The 18,180-nt window shown below is 40.4% G+C and overlaps 1 protein-coding gene across 2 annotated transcripts in view; it reads left to right on the top strand.

Annotated features, from left to right (window-relative positions):
- Positions 1-18,180, top strand: part of haus7 (HAUS augmin-like complex, subunit 7) — a 45,589-nt gene that overhangs the window by 12,350 nt on the left and 15,059 nt on the right. For both annotated transcript variants that reach the window (XM_051933888.1, XM_028813578.2), the window contains exon 4: positions 3,935-3,996. In XM_051933888.1, coding sequence (XP_051789848.1) covers positions 3,935-3,996 — 62 coding nt within the window. The remainder of the gene's footprint in view (positions 1-3,934; positions 3,997-18,180) is intronic.

The following is an 18,180-nucleotide window of genomic DNA, read 5'->3' on the forward strand; positions in this document are numbered from 1 at the left end:
GGGTTTAAAACAAATTATGCATACAGTTTCTATTTAACTCTGCCCAGCTTTTGTCAAAAAAGTAACATTTTTGGATCCAACCATCCATCCATTTTCCAACCCGCTGAATCCGAACACAGGGTCACAGGTCTGCTGGAGCCAATCCCAGCCAACACAGGGCACAAGGCAGGATCTAATCCCGGGCAGGGTGCTAACCTACTGCAGACATTTTTGGATTTTTTTGAGAATTCTCTTTGAAAGACCAGTTAAATTCAACAGATCTAAACATGAAATAAACATAATATAATGAGTGTGTTTTTCCCCCACTGTCTACTTTTCTTAGTGTTAGAGTGATGATGTGGTGCTCTTCTAAACATCCTTTTAAACCTTGAAGTGCCTTTTTATATCTGTGTTGCCAGAAGTCGGCCTGGAAAAAGAGGTTCTAGTCAGAGTTTGAGAGAATGAACCTAACATGGCACATAAAGCTAGCACATGGCTAGTTATGCAGGAGCGCAAGTGTGTGGTTGGTGTTCTCCCCAAGTTCTGATGACATGCACGTGGTGATCAATATCGATCCTAAAAAAGTCTGATCAGATAAAATAGATATATACAATCCTACATTATCTGGTCATTCCATAAAATTTAGCATGTTCAAGTTTGTCCAGTTGTTTGCGCTTATATTGGGGGGGGGGGGGGGGGGGGGTGCGGGGGGGGGGGGATTCAAAAATACAGGTACTGTTAAGATTAAACCTGTTTTTAATAAACTGAATAACGGCAAAATAGATATGGAGTACAATATATCATTATGACCTTGTAGATTATTTTTAAAAAATCCGATATTTCTGATGTATTGTTTTAATTTGACCAAAAAAGCCCTTATGAATGAATATCAAATGAGACATTCTTCTCTGTTATGGAAGGCTAGCCTACATTTGAATCTAAAGTGCAGTACTGAGCAGAGTATGGAGAAGTTAACAATTTAATGATTCTAAAATATTACTATGTATATGTGAGTTCTTCTGAAACCTAATCAAACATTGACAGAAAAGTAGACTAAACAGGCTTCTTACTATTTGCCGCCAAAAAAATAACATGTTCCTTCAAAGAATACCCAGCCTACTATTTATTTTTATTAATTTCTCAATTTTAGTTTTAAAGGATAACATGTCATCGATCCAGATATTTATATCTAGTTACATGCTCAATAAAAGCTTCCTTTAAGAACTTCTTTTTAGTTATCATTTAGTTTGAAAGTAAAAAGCAAATTTATTTTAACTTATGTTTAAGACAAATTTTAGATAGTGCCAAGATAGAAATGTAGCTTGTAAAAACATGGAAGTTTCTCAATATTTGATAATATGGTGGAAGACAATAAATGCTGGCTATAATTTGGACATCTGTGCAAAATATTTTCAGTTTCTTAACACAGCTAGTTCTTGTAAGCTAGATATCTGGCTTCGTCCAGGAAATTTCTTGAGAGTATGGGTATAGAATTTAGTGCCAAAGGTAAATTGGATGTATTAGAGGTACTATGTAAGAACCGAGTACTTATCTGTATACAATATGTTGGTTTTGAGTAAAACGTTTCTGCTGCATATCCGTTATTGGTGGATCTACTGACCAACTTTGGCTTTTGTTGATTGCCATTGCAAAATACAATGAAACTGTTCTTTTGTTTTCAAACGGGTAATTCGTAGGGATAGTGGAAATTTTGGTTATAAATATAATTTTATCCTGTAGCATATCCTGTAAAAATGGTAGCTTCAATCAAATTTGAATGTAACTTGTTGATCTGTAATCTTGTACCATTACAAAGTTTTTGGAGAGTTTATTTCAAAAGCAGCATACAATGAATTGTGGTTTCCTTTAATTTATTAATATACAGCATTGACACTGGTCATGCTGCACATTTACGTGATCAGTGTAATGAACTGAATGTTTTAGGCATTGTTAGTCAGTTAGTCATTTTCCAACCTTCTATAGCACATGGTCATGGGGGGTCTGCTGAAGCCAATCCCAGCCAGCGCAGGGCACAAGGCAGGAACACAGCCCGGGCAGGGCTCTAGCCCACTGCAGGGCATACCCACACACACTAGGGACAATTTAGGATCGGTTTTAGGCATTGTACAGATAAGAAAAGGTGAAAAGAAATAGTGTTGTAAATTTTGTACAAGGTCCACCTCCTGTGTTCTGTCCATAGGGGATCTCTTTACTAGCTGCACAAGTGTTTAAACTGACCAAGGTATGCCATTGCTCCTGGATTCTGATGTAACTAGGGATTAAGTGTGCTGTAACACTATTTGTTTTCTGAACCTGAGTGTAGCAGCACATTGCTGTCTAACCTTCAAGGGGACACCTTAGTTCTCTGCAATATTGCATTCATCTTACCCCTCCAACACCCCCGTACTTTGAATTTTATGTATATAAAAGGGCTTGAATGTAATCCACCTTGAATTCACATCATGAGAAGTAAGAAGAAGCTGACAAAATAGTCATGTGTATGTGAGGAGGCCTCTTGTTAACAATGTCACAATGCCTTTTTAATTTTGCCAATTTTTCTTTATCCACATCACATCTCATTTTCCATGCTGATCACCATCTTGTCTTTTTTTTTTTTTTTTTTTTTTTTTGTTTGTTCTCTCCCCCTTTTCAGGCCAACTGCCCTTTGTCACTAGCCCAATTTCTCTGTGCAATTATTGCCTCAGTTTGTACACCAATGCTCTTCTGTATTCAGTGTTCATTTGCATGAACTGCACTCCCCATTTCTCTGTACGATCACAACACTGCAGAACAATACCCCACTCACTACAGTTTTATTATAGATATCAAAAAGTTAAAAAAAAAAAAATCTCACTAGTTGGCTAAATTTTTCTGTAATGTAACCAAATCAGTCAAAGTATTTTTAAGATTTTGGGGGATTTAGTTTTTCTTTTGATATATCAAATTGTCCTCTCTTACAGAGTACCTAATACCTAAATACCTAAACCCCTAGATGTACCATCCTGCCAAATTTCTGATTTTTAACTAAACAGGTAATAGTGTTTTTGTTAATGAGAGAGTGAGAAAGACAGTCGGTCAACGTTGTATTATTTATAGAATATATAATATCAGTCTGTCTTTTGCAGATAGATTTCTATAGATAAGCTTATCCTATTATAAAATGCTGCTAATGTAACTGTTCACACAACGGCACCTCCTCATGTTTGGATTTCTGAATTTGAAGCATGATGTGTACCATTAAATAAATGTGATGATTATTTCATCTTTGCTCCTTTTACTTGGCCTTAGAAAAGGCAAGAAATTCACATTTTTGGAAAAAAATTCTGAGGCAATAGTCAGAAATAAGAGTCCTGCCTGTCTGATGCAGATCTGCATTGCGGGAATGGGTGTTTCTTGCCAGCCAGGAAACATTTGGCAACCAGCTATGTATATTATCTGGTCAATATTGTTAGCGCTAGCAGTTGAGATTCCAATATTTAGAAACTATTGGTTTTGTGTCTAATGCTACCTTTATGCAGTTTTGCTTGTGAGAGGAGATTCTTACTAGTCATCTGTATGAGGATCAAATACAGAAGCTGCTTGTTTGTTTCAATGGTTATTTATATTTGCATGCTGACCACTGTGACATTTGACCCAGTAGTTCAGTTTATATGGTTGCTAACAGCACATTACACAGTCAGAGAGAATAAAGTTGGGTTGAAAGTAGAAGTGAAGATAATCCAGAGAGCGAGTTCTAATTTGTCTGAGTATTCCATTCATGTACTGTAGATATTAGAGTACTTCCATTAAAGTGCAATCAACCCATGTCTACAGCATTACTGTCGCTATTTGTTGGATATTTATTTTTTAACCATTACATCAGTTACATTTGAACTTAACAGTTTCAGATTTAAACACTTGTATTTTCTGTCAATCCAATATTTTATTAACTGCAGTTTTTTTCTTAACATTTTAGAAATAACAAACTTTGGACATGAGATGATGCTGTGTAGTCCGGATGATGTGGACTTAATTAAGGTGAGTTTTATTTTCGTTATCCAACTACAGTTTATATCAACTGTGTATTTGTTTATATCCGAAGTAATTTTTTTATTTATAGTTTCTTGGAGCATTTATGCATTTAAGGGAAGTCTAGAAACGAGTGAAATAAATGGCATCTTTAATGGAGAATACGACAGTACATTGTATTCCAAAGTACTATTACTTATCAGAAGTTGAAATTTGGTATAGGATTGTAACAGCCGACCCCTTTACCCAGCCGGCAGCTACACCTCCAAGACCAGTGGCCTGGATAATTTACTGAGAAAGAATCTAACTATCAAGCCGTACTTCTAACCAATTAAACTTTTCCCCACAATCGCCAGTGTAAATATAAGTACACAAAAGCAGGATGTAAAATTAAACGGATTAAATGAAACAACAAGGCATGCAAAAAATAGAAAACAGATATAAAAATAAATATCCCTCCACCCCAGCAACAACAAGACACCACCAAATATAAATACAACAAAAACCCTCCCTTGCCCCTGTAACATATAAACACACAACACGAATAACAAAAATTGAATGATATACGGAAATGAATGTGAACTTGAGTCCGGTTATAAAAAAACTGTCCTGAATGTGGTTGACTGAATTAGCGAAAAATGAGTCGTTTGATTTTCCCCGGACAAAATGGAGCAGCCTCACCGTGAATCCTCGGTGCGTGGTGGATGATTAATTCCGACCCCGGGGTCCCTCGTGATGAGGTTCTTGAAGCAAGTCCGGCGGATAGAAAAACAAACTGGATGGAAATGCGCAATGTGGAGTATAACCGGTACAGATGGCTCGTGGTCGTGAATGTGAAATATCTCCTTCTCTCCTCTTTCTCCTGCTGGCTTAAATAGTCCTGTGACGGCAGTAATTGATTAATCGTGAACAGGTGTTTTCCAGGTTTGCGGCTGTGGTCTCCTTCCATCATCCGTCCCCCTTTTCGGGGACGGCATTAACTGATACACATACAAACAGCAAATGGGACAATGAAACAAGACGCACTCAGAACTGACATTTACAACACTATGTGGCCCCGCTACAGGATAATGGGTAACACACTAAGTAATTTCTGCTTTTTAATTCTAATTTTTAATGCACAAATTTTCTGTACATATTTATTTGGTAAGCAGTCTGTTTGTTTGCAGGAATATTTAATGTCTTTTTAAAACTATTTAATTTTGCCAGATTGTTTAATTACTTATATTTACTTTATTGTGCAAGGTTTAAGTTCGCATGCATTGAAAATTAGCTTACCTGTCATGGTTGCTCTTGACTAGAGCATAGCACTGTGGAATTAAACTGTGCAGTTCAGCTACACATCTGCACAGCAGGTTTTAAAGGACATGGTGCGCAATGCCCTTTCTTTAAATTTGACTTTGTAATAAACTGTAAACTTTGTTAAATTGAAGGCTAAAAACAGGGTTAAGTATATTCTTGTGCCAAAATCAAAACAAAAATTCCAGAAATTGACTTGGATTTTTTACTGAATTCATATTAAGTTTCATTTTTATTTGGCAAACCAACCGCTGCCAATTTGTGGCTTTGTTGAGACATGTAATCATCAGTTCTTTAAAATGTTTATGGTGGGCTGACTGCCTTTAAACCTGAATCTGAAAAGTGTTTGTATGTGTCAATGAATTTAAAGAATGCTGAAGGACAACTTTCAAGATAGATGTGCCCATGGCTAATGCAACCATCCTGTATCTGAAAAGGACATTTCAGCGCAAAAAAAAAAAAAAAAAGACTCACAAGAACATCTTTACTGTTTCTTTGTGGTCCCTTTAAAGACATCTTACTATTGCATACAGATGTAAGGTGGCATAGTGGGTGTAACTATAGAAAGTTGCATGAAGAAAATTGGCACTGACTTTTTGTATTTTTAGCCGATTATGCTGGAAAACTGCAAGGGAAAAACAAGACCATGAAATGATCAGCATTATTGCTTATAAGAATCATACTCCAATATTATCTAATCTTCAAGAAGAATCTTTTGATCACTTCCCAAATCTGAAAGATCATTTGCAAAGTCATTCTGTTTTCATTTGGAACTGAGAAATATGTACCTGAAGTTAACAATGTTATAGAGAATTTTAATAAATATAGTGATTTCATAAAATTTAAGAAATTGTGGAGTATTTTCCTTTTTAAACAAACCTTAATCATAAATTTGTCATGGATAAAATAACTGAAATATTTCACTGCAACTGATATATTTCTAAAAGCTTGTGTTCCAGAAGGAAATTTTTGGAAGTAAGTTAGAAAAATATAAGAACTTCAAAAAATGCTGTGAGTACATACATTTCTGTTTCAGCTCCACTTATTTATGTAAATCTGCATTTTGAAGTTTGAATCTTATGTAGCTGAAGTATCGTATGTCGCTGGCAGATTCTACCGTACCAGATTAATTTAAATTGTCTTTGGCAAGGTAGATGCCAAATTGTGAAAAACTGGTAGAAGAAATGAAAACACAAACCTCTCACTAATTAACATTAAAAAGTATTTAATTCTGATTAGAAGTAAAATGTTTTAAAACATTTGATTGCTCATTTCTTTACTATTTTATTCTGATAAATATGACCATATTTTGTTTATTGGGTATAGGAACCCTCTACAATTTTTCCATATTTTAAAATTTTACACTTGCAATATTCAATAAATGGATTATTTAATCTGGAAATTCACTGAAGTTTACTGTAATAAAATATAGATTTTCCCCTTTATATACACATTAAAGATTTTTGAATCCACCACAGAATTAAAACCACCTACATAATATTGTGTAGCCCCCCCCCCCCCTTTGTGCTGCCAAAACAACTGACTTGTTAACACTAGAATTACCAGAGCCTACGAAAAATCTCGTAGATCCGTCCCACCTTAAAACGCTTCGCACTTCTCCGTCAGCGTCTTTTATCCTTCAAATGTGTTGATAAGCAGCAAGCAGTCTGCTATCACATCCCCCCCACCGGCACACAGTTTTCTCAGCTCAAGTCTGCTTACCTACTTGTCAGTTGCTTAGAGCTGTATAGAGTGAGAAGTAATGCAAAATGACACCTTTTACAAATACTATACCGTTATTTGGAACACCTGCATTTCATGTGTGTTCCGTGTCTACAAAAATCTATGCACAGTAAACACATAGTTTTTTTTTTTAGTTTTATTAGTTTTACTTTATTTACTTATCTTCCTACAGCATAAAGTTACAAGTATACTGCAGAGCTTCCTCTGTTTGATTGTCAAGGGCATGCTCACAAATTACACATGTAATGCCATGAAAAATACCTGCTGACACTTTAGTACGCGAGCAATGGTACGAGAATGCAGTTAGACTTTTTTTGGGCACATACACCACGCTAGTGTTTAGATCTGGACGGTGTAGCGTTGATAGGCACTGTAAGCCGTGCTGTTTCTTTGAAGGACAGGTGATTGGCAGGATGACGCCGGACTTTTGCCTTTACGCCTGGTGCAGCTGCGTTGTTCTATGTGAGTCGACATTTCTTGCTACTGGGTTCGATGCTAGCAGCTTCTCAAGTTTACCATTTTGAGTAGAGAGCTGCTTTATGTTTTTATTTTATAATATTAACAATAAAATTTGATTTACGTCTGTAACAACCACTGTAAATTTATAGTGCTTGTCAAAGTTAGCGTTCACGCTCGCCCCGATCTGACACTGCTGTTGTCAAATAAAGACACGCAATAACAGGTGAACTCAGATCGGAGAAAACAGAAGCCCTCCCCCCAAGAAATGTCAACTCACATAAAAGAACAACGCAGCTGCACCAGGCGTAAAGGCAAAAGTCCAGCGTCATCCTGCCAATCACCTGTCCTTCAAAGAAACAGCACGGCTTACAGAGCTCGCCAACGCTACACCGTCCAGATCTAAACACTAGCATGGTGTATGTGCTCAAAAAAAGTCTAACTGCATTCTCGTACCATTGCTCGCATACTAAAGTGTCAGCAGGTATTTTTCGTGGCATTACACGTGTAATTTGTGAGCATGCCCTTGACGATCAAACGGAGGAAGCTCAAAAGTTCACTTGTGACTTTATGCTGTAGGAAGAGAAGTAAATAAATCCGCTCGCATGTTATTTGGATCAAATAAAGACGCGCTATAGCTATTTATCTATCCCTTTAGCTGTTTTTATATATATATTATATAATAACCGTTATAAAGACACTTGTTCATGTTAATTGCAGCCTCAATTGTTAAAAATAATATTTTAAAAGGAGCATCCCGCATGAAAATACAACGATCTGATTGACTGACAGTGCATACCACTTTATATGGTTAAAAAGAAAAAAAATAACACTTTCTTTCCAGCGGGGTCTCTAAGGCGCAACAGGCCTGCTGCGCACTGATTGGCTGAGCAGTCTGTGTCAACTATCCGCGACTTAGTATGTATCGTGATCGTGATTGTGATTTAGAGAGAATAAAAGTGAAAAAAAATGGAAACTTTTACAAGTCCTATAAATGTACACCGTGTGTTACAGACGCAAACCAAGTGTATGTGTGTACAGTGAACCCTCGTTTATCATGGTTAATCCGTTCCAGACTCTACCACAATAAATGAATTTTCGCGAAGTAGGATTCTTTATTTATAAATCGAATATTTTCGCAGTTAGAGTATAGAAAACATGTTTACGACCTTCTAAATACGTTTTTTTAACATTAGAGTCCTCTAGACATGAAAACACCCTTTAGTCACCATTACACTCATATTACCCAATATATTAGACAAAATGAGAAAATAAGACATATTAGACGTTACAAATATTATTATTGTACTGTACATTTAATTACACACACACACAGTTCTTTACACACAACCACTAACCTATGAAGGCACGAGCTCAGTAGGAGAGTCTTCAGGTTGTAAGCTGGAGCACTGATCGCACCCTCGGAGGACACAGACGCCCCTGGGAAAACCCCTGAAACAGCTGACAGTCTACCTTCACATTGCTCCTTACCCTTCTTACTTGCGCTATAACACGCGATAAACCTCTCCCGCAGTACTCCGCTTACTTAAAAGTATTGTGCAGCGCCTCTCAGCTTTGGAATTGGTTGTTTTGTTTCTCTCTCTCTCTCTCTCTGACATTCTCTGCTCTTGGCGGAACTGTCATCTCTGACTTGTCATGGAGCACGTTTAAACTTTTGAAAAGAGACAAATGTTTGTTTGCAGTGCTTTGAATAAAGTTTTTTTTTTTTTCTTTTCTACAACCTCCTGTGTCTGTGCAAATCTGTGACCCAAGCGTGACAAGGTGGTGCACTATCTTCAGCAGGTACGTCGTTGTCTTCTTCCGCTGAAGGTGTACTAGGAGTAGGCAGTGGGTGTCTGGGTGTGCGGCTGAAGAACATCTTGATAGGCAGTTGCTGGCGCTGTCTTTTCATATGCATGAGGAGGCTTTTGTAGGGTATTGCCATCTTTGATCATATCCAAGAGTTTCACCTTCTCCTGGATGGTGAGCATCTTCCTCCGGTGCTTAGTTTCATTGTCAGAAGGCTTAGAAAAAGCAGCACTTTTAGGAGCCATCGTGGGGCTTAGATAAGTTCTCAGCGCATGCATAGTGACGTAAGCGTGTATGAGGAAAAAATCGTGATAGAGTGAAGCTGTGAAAGTCGAAGCGTGATATAGCGAGGAATCACTGTACTGTATAATAGAGCAGCTAATTACTGAAAACAGTGAATATAGGAGTGAGTCGGGATTGAACCGGGGACTCTTGAGTACACCGTGGATGCTTGATTACAAGTCAGCAAATCTTACCACTACTCTACAGAAACTTGTGTTTTCTTTAACCTTTTGTGAAAGTGTTTACTTGATCTTTGGACATCATGCTTCGTATATTATATAGTTTATGTCTATATTTCATCATTTACTACTAAAATGAAAAATGTTTGTTTTAAAAATGTGTTTACACAGATTACTGTAGAAACGGAACATACGTGAAATGCGTGTGTTCCAAATAACGATCTATTATTTCCACACTCAAACTCTAGCAGTTCAGTCACTCCCAGATAATCAAACAAGGCATGAGCTGGGAAAACTTAGTGAGCGTTCTGCGACGGTGGGGGATGGAATAGCCGGCTGCTTGCTGGCTCGTCTTAATCGGCACATTTAGAAGACAAAAGAGGTGAGAACAGTTTTAAGGTGGGCCGGATCTACAAGTTTTTTTTCGTAGACTCTGGTAATTCTAGTGTTAAGACACGAACTCCACAAGGCCTTTGAAGGTGTCCTGTGGTATCTGGCACCAATACGTTAGCAGTAGATCCTTTTAAGTCTTGTAAGTTGTAAGGTGGGGCCTCCATAGATCAGACTCGTTTTTCCGGCACATCCCTCAGATAAATGATTGGTTTGAGTTCTGTGCAGTATGGAGGCCAAGTGAACACTTTGATCTCTTTGTCATATTTCTCAAACCATATCTGAACAATTTTTGCAATGTAGCAGGGCACATTATCCTGCTGAAAGAGGCCCTTGCCTTCAGGGAATACCATTGTTGTGAAGAGATGTATGTGGTCTGCATCAATCATTAGGTAAATGGTACATGTTAAAGTATCATCGACATAAATGCGAGTACTCAGGGTTTCCCATTAGAACATTTCCCAGAATATTGCATTACCTCAAACAGCTTGCTTTCTTTCTTTCCAAAATTCATCATGCTACCATTTCATTGAAAGGTAAACGATGCACATGCACCCACCTATCCACATAATCTAAAGAAAAATATGACTTTATCTGACCAGGTCACCTTTTCCATTGCTTCATGCTCTGGTCCTGATGCTCATATGCCCATTGAAGGTGCTTTTGGTGGTGGGCAGGGGTGATCATAGGCACTATTACAGGTTTGTGTCAACGCAGCCCCATACACAGCAAGCACCAATGCAGTTTTTCTGACACCTTTCTCTCATGGTTGTTTTTCAGCAATTTATGCAACAGTAGCTCTTATATGGGAACCAGGCCAATTGGACTAGCCTTTGCAACCCACATCAGTGAGTGCAGGCTCACTGTTTCTTCCGTGAATCGCCTTTTGGTAGGTAGTAAACACTTCAACACCCCTCAAGATCAGCTATTTTGGAAATGTTCTAACCCAGTTGTGTAGCTATCACAATTTATCCCTTGTCAAAATCACTCAGATCCTTATGCTTGCCCATTTTTCCTGCTTCCAACACATCACCTTAAAGAACTGACTCTTCAATTTCAGCCTAATTTATATATTATAAGTTTTTCAACGTGGTCGCAGAACAGTGGACCAGCCCTACACCTTTAGCAGGGTCCTGGAGGGTGCATGGGAGTTTGCCCAACCAGTCTACATGTGTTTTGTGCACTTGGAAAAAGTGTTCAACCGTGTCCCTCGGGGAATCCTGTGGGGGGTACTCCGGGAATATGGGGTACCGGACCCCCTGATAAGGGCTGTTTGGTCCCTGTACAACCGGTGTCAGAGCTTGGTCCGCATTGCCGGCAGTAAGTTGAACCTGTTTCCAGTGAGAGTTGGACTCCGCCAGGGCTGCCCTTTGTCACTGATTCTGTTCATAACTTTTATGGACAGAATTTCTAGGCGCAGCCAGGGTGTTGAGGGGGACCGGTTTGGTGGACTCAGGATTGGGTCACTGCTTTTTGCAGATGATGTTGTCCTGTTTGCTTCATCAGGCTGTGATCTTCAACGCTCTCTGGATTGGTTCGCAGCTGGGATGAGAATCGGCACCTCCAAATCCAAGACCATGGTCCTCAGCCGGAAAAGGGTGAAGTGCCGTCTAAGAGTTGGGGGTGAGATCCTGCCCTAAGTGGAGGAGTTCAAGTATCTCGAGGTCTTGTTCATGAGTGAGGGAAGAATGGAGCGTGAGATTGACAGGCGGATCGGTGCAGTGATGTGGGCTCTGCATCGGTCTGTCGTGGTGAAAAAGGAGCTGAGCTGTAAGGCCAAGCTCTCAATTTATCAGTCGATCTATGTTCCTACCCTAACCTATGGTCATGTTCTTTCGGTCACTACCCATAGCTCAAGATCACGAATACAAGTGGCTGAAATGAATTTCCTCAGCAGGGTGTCTGGGCTTTCCCTTAAAGATAGGGTGAGAAGCTCAGTCATCCGGGAGGGGCTCAGAGTAGAGCTGCTGCTCCTCCACATCGAGAGGAGTCGGATGAGGTGGCTCGGGCATCAGATCAGGATGCCTCCTGGACGCCTCCCTGGAGGGTGTCGAGGTAAGGTGTTCCGGGCATGTCTAACCGAGAGGAGGCCCCGAGGAAGACCCAGGACAAGCTGGAGGGACTGTGTCCCGGCTGGCCTGTGAACGCCTTAGGATTCCCCCGGAAGAGCTAGAAGTGGCTGGGGAGAGGGAAGTCTGGGCATCTCTGCTCAAGCTGCTGCCCCCATGACCCGATCTCGGATAAGCGGAATAGGATGGATGGATGGATGAAGATTATAAGATACCTATAATCGATGTTGTTCACTTCACCTGTCGGTGGTTTTAATCTTATGGCTGATCGGCTTTTATTTTTGGTTTAAGATCTACACTCAGTCTATAAAGTGTAAAAACCTTGTCTGCGCCTATGAAAATGTTTGATTGTAATTTATTTTGTTGTGGCATTTCTTCTTCTTCATCTTATCTTTCGGCTACTTCCGTTAGGAGTTGCCACAGCTGATCATCTTGTTCCATATCTTCCTGTCCTCCACATCTTGCTCTGTCACACCCATCACCTGCATGTCCTCTCTCACCACATCCATAAACCTTCTCTTAGGCCTTCCTTTTTTCCTCTTGCCTGGCAGCTCTATCCTTAGCATCCTTCTCCCAATATACCCAGCATCTCTCCTCTGCATATGCCCAAACCAACGCAATCTCACCTCTGACTTTGTCTCCCAACTGTCAAACCTGAGCCGACCCTCTAATGTACTCATTTCTAATCCTGTCCATCCTCATCACACTCAATGAATATCTTAGCATCTTTAACTCTGCTGTCTCCTGCTTTCTGGTCAGTGCTACCATCTCAAACCCATATAGCAAAGCTGGTCTCACTGCCGTCCTGTAAACCTTCCCTTTCACTCTTGCTGATAACCCTCTTGTCGCAAGTTACTCCTGAGACACTTCTCCACCCACACCACCCTGCCTGCACTTTTTCACCTCTCTTCTACAGTCCCTGTTACTCTGTACTATTGATCCTAAGTATTTAAACTTCTCCACCTTCGCCAACTTTGCTACATGTATCCTCACCATTCCACTAACCTTCCTCTCATTCACACACATGTATTCTGTCTTGTTCCTACTGACCTTCATTTCTCTCCTCTCTAGAGCATATCTCAACCTCTCCAGGGTCTCCTCAACCTGCTCCTTAATCTCGCTACAGATCATAATATCAGCAAACATCATAGTCCAATTGGACTCCTGTCTAATCTCATCTGTCGACCTGACAATCACCATTGCAAAAAAGAAAGGGCTCAGAGCCGATCCCTGATGTAATCCCACCTCCACATTGAATGCATCCGTCACTCCTACCGCAGACCTCACCATTGTCACCCTTCCCTCATACATATCCTGTACAACTCTTACATACCTCTCTGCCACTCCTGACTTCCTCATACAATACCACAACTCCTCTCAAGGCATCCTGTCATATGCTTTCTCCAAGTCCACAAAGACACAATCCATTCTGGCCTTCTCTATAACTTCTCCATCAACACCCTCAGAGCAAACATTGCATCTGTTGTACTCTTTCTTGGCATGAAACCATACAGCTGTTCACTAATTGTCGCCTCCCTTCTTAACCAAGCTTCCACTACTCTTTCCCATAACTTCATGCTGTGGCTCATTTTATCTCCCTCAAGTTACTACAGCTCTGCATATCCCCCTTATTCTTAAATCAGTGCCAGTACACTTCTCCACTCCTCAGGCATCCTCTTGCTTTCCAAGATTCCATTAAACAATCTGGTTAAAAACTCCACTTCCATCTCTCCTAAACACCTCCATGCTTCCATAGGTATGTCATCTGGACCCACTGCCTTTCCATTCTTCATCTTCTTCATAGCTGTCCTTACTTCCCTCTTGCTAATCTGTTGCACTTCCTGATTCACTATCTCCACATCATCCAACCTTCTCTCTCACGCTCTCTCTCATTCTCTTCATTCATCAGCCTCTCAAAGTACTCTTTCCATCTGCTTAACACACCCTCCTCGCTTGTGGGTACATTACCATCATTATCCTTTATCACCGTAACCTGCTGCACATCTTTCCCAGCTCGGTCCCTCTGTCTAGCCAATCGGTACAGGTCCTTTTCTCCCTCCATAGTGTCCAGCCTTTCATACAACTCATAATACGCCTTTTCTTTAGTCTTTGCCACCTCTCTTCGCCTTGCGCCTTATCTCCTTGTATGCTTGTCTACTTTCTGCATCTCTCTGACTATCCCACTTCTTCACCATCCTCTTCCTCTGTATACTCTCCTGTACTTCTCCATTCCACCACCAGGTTTCCTTTTCCTCCTTCCTTTGTCCAGATGTCACGCCAAGCACCCTTCTTGCTGTCACCCTTACTACTTCTGATGTAGATGCACAGCTGTCTGGTAACTCTTCATTGCCACCCAGTGCCTGTCCTACCTCCACCCTAAACTCCATCTTAGTCTTCCTTTTTCAACTTCCACCATTTGATCCTTGGCTCTGCCCTCACTCTCCTTCTCTTCTTGATCTCCAACGTCATCCTACAGACCACCATCCTATGCTTCCTAACTACACTTTCCCTTGCCACCACTTTGCAATCTTTTATCTTTTATCAGATTGTATAAGATACAAGATATGTGATATGTGCTTATGTTCCTCCCTCTTCTTAAAATATGTATTCACCACAGCCATGCCCATCCTTTTTGTAAAATCCAATATCATCTGACCTTCTTCATTCCTGTCCATGACACCATACTTGGCCATCACCTTCTCGTCTCCTCTGTTCCCTACACTAACATGTCCATTAAAACCCGCTCCAATCGCCACTTTCTATCCCTTGGGTACACTGCCCATCATTTCAACTCCCTCCAGAAATCTTCTTTCTCATCCATCACAGACCCAACTTGCAGGGCATATGCATTAACAACATTCATCATCACACCTCCATTTTCCAAATTCATAATTATTCTCTCGGACACTCTTTTCACCTCCAAAACACTCTTGACATACTGTTCCTTCAGAATAATCCCTACCCCATTTCTCCACCCTTCCACATCATGATAGAACAATTTGAATCCACCTCCGATCCACCTGGCCTTACTTCCCTTCCATTTAGTCTCTTGCATGCAGAATATATGAACCTTCCTGCTCTCCATATCGGCTAACTCTCTCCCCTTACCCATTTCACTGCCAACATTCAAAGTTTCTTACCCTTCGTTCCACTCTTTACCTTACTCATTTCCTCTTTCCTCCGCACACGTCCCCCCACTCTTCTCCTTCTTCAGCCAACAATAGCCCAGTTTCCACCAGCATCCTGTTGGCTAACAGTACTGGTGGCAGTCGTTGTTAACCCGGAACTCGACCATTTCGGTATGGAAATCTGTATTGTAGTCCACATGTTGATCTGGTAAAATTTTACTACAGATGCCCTTCCTGACGTAACCCTCTCCATTTATCTGGGCTTGGGACTGGCACAAAAACGGACTAGTTTGTGCATCCCCTGTGGCTGGGTTTTTTGTGGTATATCTAAACTTATTATTTTTTTGTGTGTATATATATATATATAATATATATATATTTATATATATATATATATATATATATATAATGTGTGTGTATATATTAGTCCCAGAATAGATTACAGCCAAAGACAAGTTGGCCACCCCTGTTACAGACTTTTAGAGGAGTACAAATTCACCCCAAGGGTTAGTGTGTTCTTTAAAGCAGATGCATTCTCATCTCACAAGCAGTTGCTGAGGCCATGTAAGGGCATTATTGGTAAAATGCAACAAGATGCTCACACTGGCAATCCACTGACATGAAGATGACCACATTCTAAATTATTTGAAATCTGTGTCCCTTATCAGTCAGTAAAGTAATAAAGCATATTTGATGTCAATATTTTATATAGAATTGTGAATAATGTCCCTTGTTCTAATATTGCATTTGGCAGTAGAAGGTTTTGTTTTAGGTGTTGACTGGTAAATTGTCACTCTTAGTGTTCTAAATATACTTGTAACCCCTAAATTGAAGTGTTACATAGACTTCAAAATGATTCTTTTAATAAAATAAATTGACAGGGTCTTGTATTGTATAATCCCATGTTCTGTATATAAACATCTATTTGTGACACCACAGTAAACCAAGAAATACAATTAAGTAGTGCATGAGTCCAACCAACCGTCATTATGTAGTCTAATTTCACACAAAAGAGAACAAGTTCTTAATTCAAACATAGAACACTTCTCAACTCTGTTATTTTCTGCCTGTCACTGCACATGCCCAAATCACCTTAGTCGGTTTCTTCTCCACAAAACACCCATTGCATTCACATTATAACTAGCAATTTGTTGTCTTCTCACTTCATAACACTGATCATCCTCTTTTCTGTTCTTTACAAATTTGCTTCGTATTCTGCCATCGTTGGCCACATCTCACTCCCATGTAGCATAATTCTTCCCACAAAGCTTGCATAAACTTTAAACTACAGGGTTAGAGGCCCACCTTTTGAAATTAAAATGGGTGACCACTGAGATTTCTTCCATGCATCTCTCCTTTGTCATCGTTCCTTCCAAAACATCAACATTGCCATTATCTATATGTAGACTATATCAGCTTCTTTAATTCTGCTTGCACAATTCATAATAGCCAAGATTACAGCCTCTGCCTGCAGGCAACCCTTCACAATATTACATCTTTTATGCATTGTATCGAGCTTTTCCTCAATACTTCTGCTGTACACTCTGTTGTACCAAGTACAAAATGGAAAACAGTGTTGAAAGTACAAAGGGTAAAATGGTATTCTCACTAAAATACTACATGTACATACAGTGCATCCAGAGAATTATTCACAGCGCATCACTTTTTCCAAATTTTATGTTACCGCCTTATTCCAAAATGGATTAAATTCATTTTTTTTCCTCAGAATTCTACACACAACACCCCATAATGATGACCTGAAGAAAGTTTACTTGAGGTTTTTGCAAATGTATTAAAAATAAAAAAACTGAGAAATCACATGTACATAACTATTCACAGCCTTTGCTCAGTACTTTGTCGATGCACCTTTGGCAGCAATTACAGCCTCAAGTCTTTTTGAATATGATGCCACAAGCTTGGCACACCTATCATTGGCCAGTTTCGCCCATTCCTCTTTGCAGCACCCCTCAAGCTCCATCAGGTTGGATTCGAAGCGTAGGTGCACAGCCATTTTAAGATCTCTCCAGAGATGTTCAATCGGATTCAAGTCTGGGCTCTGGCTGGGCCACTCAAGGACATTCACAGAGTTGTCCTGAAGCCACTCCTTTGATATCTTGGCTGTGTGCTTAGGGTCGTTGTCCTGCTGAAAGATGAACCGTCACCCCAGTCTGAAGTCAAGAGCGCTCTGGAGCAGGTTTTCATCCAGGATGTCTCTGTACATTGCTGCAGTCATCTTTCCCTTTATCCTGACTAGTCTCCCAGTTCCTGCCGCTGAAAAGCATCCCCACAGCATGATGCTGCCACCACAATGCTTCACTGTAGGGATGGTATTGGCCTGGTAATGAGCGGTGCCTGGTTTCCTCCAAACGTGACGCCTGGCATTCACACCAAAGAGTTCAATCTTTGTCTCATCAGACCAGAGAATTTTCTTTCTCATGGTCTGAGAGTCCTTCAGGTGCCTTTTGGCAAACTCCAGGCGGGCTGCCATGTGCCTTTTACTAAGGAATGGCTTCCATCTGGCCTCTCTACCATACAGGCCTGATTGGTGGATTGCTGCAGAGATGGTTGTCCTTCTGGAAGGTTCTCCTCTCTCCACGAAGGACCTCTGGAGCTCTGACAGTGACCATCGGGTTCTTGGTCACCTCCCTGACTAAGGCCCTTCTCACCCAATCGCTCAGTTTAGATGGCCAGCCAGCTCTAGGAAGAGTCCTGGTGGTTTCGAACTTATTCCACTTACGGATGATGGAGGCCACTGTGCTCATTGGGACCTTCAAAGCAGCAGAGATTTTTCTGTAACCTTCCCCAGATTTGTGCCTTGAGACAATCCTGTCTCAGAGG

Source organism: Erpetoichthys calabaricus, chromosome 11, assembly GCF_900747795.2.
Source record: "Erpetoichthys calabaricus chromosome 11, fErpCal1.3, whole genome shotgun sequence".
In the NCBI taxonomy this organism is placed as follows: Eukaryota; Metazoa; Chordata; class Cladistia; order Polypteriformes; family Polypteridae; genus Erpetoichthys; species Erpetoichthys calabaricus.